Source organism: Etheostoma spectabile, chromosome 1, assembly GCF_008692095.1.
Source record: "Etheostoma spectabile isolate EspeVRDwgs_2016 chromosome 1, UIUC_Espe_1.0, whole genome shotgun sequence".
NCBI classification, from domain to species: Eukaryota; Metazoa; Chordata; class Actinopteri; order Perciformes; family Percidae; genus Etheostoma; species Etheostoma spectabile.
Genome location: NC_045733.1, coordinates 16,165,474 through 16,169,929, shown reverse-complemented (window position 1 = coordinate 16,169,929; position 4,456 = coordinate 16,165,474). Strand labels below are relative to the sequence as shown.

The window sequence follows — 4,456 nt, the reverse complement described above, 5'->3', positions numbered from 1 at the left end:
TTTATTTTCTCAAAGGCAGAGCAGGATACCCAGGGCTCGGTACCTATCACCATTTCTAGCCACTGGGGGATCATAGGCAGGTTGGGGGAAGTCCTATTAATGTTAAAAAACCTCATAAAGTGAAATGTTCATGCCATGAGAACTTTAAGGGTAACGTGTGTACTATACAACAGATGTGACAATAACCTGAGTGAGGAGCATGAACGCGTTGTCGGCTCTGAGGTGCTTGGTGAGGAACTCCACACAGTGACTCTCCAGAGCAGGCACCGCATACTTCTTGGCAGTATACAGAGTCGTCATCACAGTCTCCGGACCAATGTGGACCTCGTCAGAATACAAGAACCTGCACAGAGGAAATTAAACATTGTATATGGTTAGGTATTCATGACCTTATCGGCTGCATAATCACACTTTAGGCTGACAAATCTTAATCGCAATGTCTTTGCAGTATGAAGGTACTGTCAGCAATAGAAAGTCTTGCTTGAAAAAGGACTAAAATCCTTATACTGTATAACAAGTAATGAACGTAACTATGCACACAGAGATCTTTTACTTTTGGTTTTGGTCTGCTTCACATATGGTTGTACACTGTGGATGTTTTTCCACAGATAATATACTTGTAATTTAAATGACCAGCTTTCTTTGTATGTTAGGAACAATTTGTGCTCACCATTACACTGTAATCAGTTTAAAAAAAAAAAAAAAATTAATAATCCAAAATAAAAGATTTCCCCTCACTCATCCATGGGTCGTGTCCATGCAAAATGTCCCAAATCAAAGACCTTTCTAGTGAGCCCCTGTTATATGCACTTCAAAGACAAACCAACTAATGATTATATTCACTGTATCACCACCACTCACTTTACCATGTCATCTGTCTCCAAATGCTCTGTTTATGATTTTTTATTCTATTTTAGTTCATGTGCCTTTTATTGTTTATTTCTGTTCCTTTCTATACGTATTTATCTAGGTTATGCTGATGCAACAAACAAATTTCCCCAATGGGGAACATTAAACGGTGTATTATCTTATTCGTTGTTGATTTATCTGCTGATTCTTGCTTAATTAAACTATTAAGTTTGTGGTCTATGATTTTCCAGAAAATAGTGAAAAATGCCCATTATAATGCTGGAGTGCCCAAGGTGACTTCTTTATAGTACTAGTATATTTTCACAAGAAAAGTAGCAAATCTTTATAATTTAGAAGCTGGATGAGAGGCATTTTAGCTTGAAAACCAAAACAATTAAGTCGATTATCCGAATAGTTGGAGATTACTTTTTTGTTGATCAGGAACTAATCAATTAATCGAATCGAATTGATTCAGCTTCACAGTATACTATACTTAGCTACATCTTTTAATTCTGGGTTAATGATCTGTGGGTTATCAAACTTATGTTACTGCCAATTTAGCTAGCCCTTCCCAGTGTGCAGTGCAATAACTAAATCACATCCTTCTCCAACTGAATGGCAACTGAGGCTGAATGTTGCTGGATGATCAGATAAGAAACTACTAAGTCGGCTTGTGTCTGGCCAAGAGCACTGTTATCACCTGTCCTACCTGAGCAGGGCGAGGAAGGCAGCCGGTTCCACATCAGGCAGCTCTATTTCAGCCGAGGTTGTGGCCATCCCTCCGTTGAACATAGCATCAAAAACAGCACTGCCAGCTGCCAGGACAAATTTATGGGCCGGTATCCTCTGGGCCTGTCTGCCCTTTCCCACTATAAACCTGACGTCGCTGAGCAGCTCGTTGTTGAAGAGGAAGGCGAAGCGCTCCTTCAGGGAGCTCTTCGTCGCCTGCCAGTTGTACATGGGTTCCCGGTGGAGGCCGAGGACGGGCGGGGAGGCGGACCGGGCAGGGCCGGAGGTTGGCACGTTGGAGAGCACCGCTGCGGCTCCAGACTGAACCGACTGAACCGCGTTGGATGCTGCCTCCTGGCCGTCATGGTTTGATGCTAAGCCGCCGCCGACGCTGTCGCCGCTCCCGGTCGCCATAACTACACGCGTCTATGTTTTATTCCAATTCTTCAAAGCACCGTTAATGAACCACGCAAATACCCCGACCGTACCGCCCGTGTCGTGATTTATTTACGTGGTATCCACATAGACATCCATCGCGGCGGATGCCATTATTCTTTGATGTTTAGCTAGCTAACGTTACCTGCTAGCTTGCGTCTCTCCAGAAATGACGCACAAGCACACTTCCTTCAAAATACTTTTTTTTCACTCAACTTTATTGCGGAGTTCAAGTGCAACAAACAAAATTGACAAAGAAAAGAGCAAAAGGGGCAATTAATACGGAATTAAGACTCAAAACAAACGAATATACAACAACATAATCTATCTAGCTAGGTATAAAGATGTGATATATATATATAGTACAATTACGTTATGTCTTATAAGGGGTAGACAGTGGTAGGTTAATAACAACTTCAATTTCCTTCAAATGTGCAGCAAAGTTTGTTTTTATTAGTAAATTAATATTTGTGAAATATTTGTATTTGTGAAATGGACAATTTTGCCATAATAAGAATTACATGTATGGTGGAGCTAATAGGTAGTACTGTCTGTATCATTGCTTAGATAGAAAAGAAAGAAATATATTTTAGCTATTTTTAACTAAATTTTAACTTTGTTGTTGCCTACAAATAGGTAATATATTGTAACCATCCAACAAACACTTAAAAAATAATATATAAACAATATTGGAAACAATCCAAATAGCAACCTTTAAAATGGAGGATTTAAACATACTTATCACTAATTACACGTTTGGTGCCCACTCTATAAATCCTGTTTTTTTCCATGGATTTTATTTTTATTATATCAATTTATAAATCAGACAAAACACATATAAATAAGCATGTTTACATCTGCCTATAAATCAATTACACATATAAATGTAAATATATATTATAAACACAATAACATTTATACATTTATTTGTATAATCAACTTATTTAGTTTTATAAATCGCCTGTATTACTGTATATAATGCAAATCAATTGCTTGTTATTGAATCAAAGAATCACATAACCTGCTGGCTGCCGGCTTCAAGTTTTCCAATTGACCACTAGATGTCAGAGTCTGCACTTTCAATAGAAAAACAGAAACAAACTTTCATAGCCTATTTATAGATTATATTGATTAAAAATAAACACATTATATTCCTAGTTTTTCTGCTAAGAACCAACGCATGCTCGTTAATTAAATAAAGCAGCGATAGCCTGTACAGGGAGATCATCCCCAGTCACAGTGAGTCTTAACAGCTGTGTGTGTGTGCGTGTGTGTGCGTGTGTGTGCGTGTGTGTGCGTGTGTGTGTGTGTGTGTGTGTGTGTGTGTGTGTGTGTGTGTGTGTGTGTGTGACTGAAGGAAGAGAGAGAGAGAGGGAATGAAAGCGAGCAGACCAGAAGCACAAGAGAAAGCATGCCCGCAGGAGCTGAATTGGAAGTTTTTGTCTTGTTTTCAGTTTTAGAATCGTGACTTTTTTTTATAATCTCAATTCTCTCACATGATAAGTCGCTCCTACCTGGTCCGCAATGAGCGCGTCTGCAGGGACTGGAGTGTTTGTGCTCTCCTTGATGTCCATCCCCATCTGCTATTCATTTAATTCCCTCATTTACAGCAACAGGTGAATGAGAAGACTATTTTATTTTCGGATGAAGAAACTGCCATCACCAGTACAGTAACTGCATAATGTTAATTTGGAAAATTATTTGTTATATATATTTTTTAAATATACGTGTTTCCACATTGCATTTAGTGCTGAAGCTTTTTTCTTCGCTGGGTGTTCAACAGTCCTCATCCTGGCCATTTCAACTCGTTTTATACTCAAGAAGAGGGCTCCAGTAGATCCTCTTTTCTATGGTAAGAACTTACAAATGCATTTGCATTTCTCGTTGGAACCAAACCATTTTAAATGTTTGTAGTCTTTGGAGAGAAATATTAATTCAACAGCAAGTCACGAGAAAGAAATAACTGGGTTCGTTCATAATAGAAGGAGTTAATGTAGCTTAGGATCCAGTACATCTAAAGTATCTGCTGTAGTTTTGTCACCCAACTGAAATAAATTAAAAATGTGCATCCGTCTGCAGTGTATGCAGTGTACGCATTCCTCAGTGTGGTAAATCTGATCATTGGGCTGGAACAGGACAACATCATTGACGGATTTGTGACGTTTTACCTCAAAGAGGCAAGTATTGTGTTGTGAGTCCTGTTTGTGAGATGTTTATATGTGCCCACATACATTTGTACTAATAAATATCCCCTATGTTTCAGGCAGATCCACATATTAACACAGCACATGGACACATGATCAGCTATTGGGATGGCTGTGTGCATTATCTCATCTATCTGCTCATGATTGTTGCAATTACTTGGGGGTAAGATCTGTCTATCTATGTATCTATGTATCTATGTACCTATGTATCTATCTATCTATCTATCTATCTATCTATC

The 4,456-nt window shown here is 38.8% G+C and overlaps 2 protein-coding genes across 5 annotated transcripts in view; one reads left to right on the top strand and one right to left on the bottom strand.

The window, feature by feature from the left end:
- LOC116687546 (BTB/POZ domain-containing protein 1) overlaps positions 1 to 2,189 on the bottom strand; it is a 9,986-nt gene extending 7,797 nt beyond the window's left edge. Inside the window, exons 1-2 of one of the 3 annotated variants that reach the window (XR_004331590.1) lie at positions 1,559 to 1,992; positions 187 to 343 (exon numbers count right to left, since the gene is read on the bottom strand). Coding sequence is in view for 2 of the 3 variants with exons in the window: in XM_032513006.1 (XP_032368897.1) it covers positions 187 to 343; positions 1,559 to 1,992 (591 nt within the window). In the remaining variant the exon portion in view is untranslated. Of the gene's footprint in view, positions 1 to 186; positions 344 to 1,558 lie in introns of all 3 variants that reach the window. The other 2 variants (XM_032513006.1, XM_032513019.1) reach the window with 2 other exon arrangements.
- Positions 2,190 to 3,360: 1,171 nt separating this feature from the next.
- LOC116687571 (transmembrane 6 superfamily member 1) overlaps positions 3,361 to 4,456 on the top strand; it is a 4,252-nt gene continuing 3,156 nt past the window's right edge. The window contains exons 1-4 of one of the 2 annotated variants that reach the window (XM_032513042.1): positions 3,361 to 3,629; positions 3,762 to 3,865; positions 4,093 to 4,190; positions 4,277 to 4,380. In XM_032513042.1, the coding sequence (XP_032368933.1) occupies positions 3,538 to 3,629; positions 3,762 to 3,865; positions 4,093 to 4,190; positions 4,277 to 4,380 (398 nt within the window). In that variant the 5' untranslated portion in view covers positions 3,361 to 3,537. Of the gene's footprint in view, positions 3,630 to 3,761; positions 3,866 to 4,092; positions 4,191 to 4,276; positions 4,381 to 4,456 lie in introns of those variants that run through there. The other variant, XM_032513050.1, reaches the window with a different exon arrangement.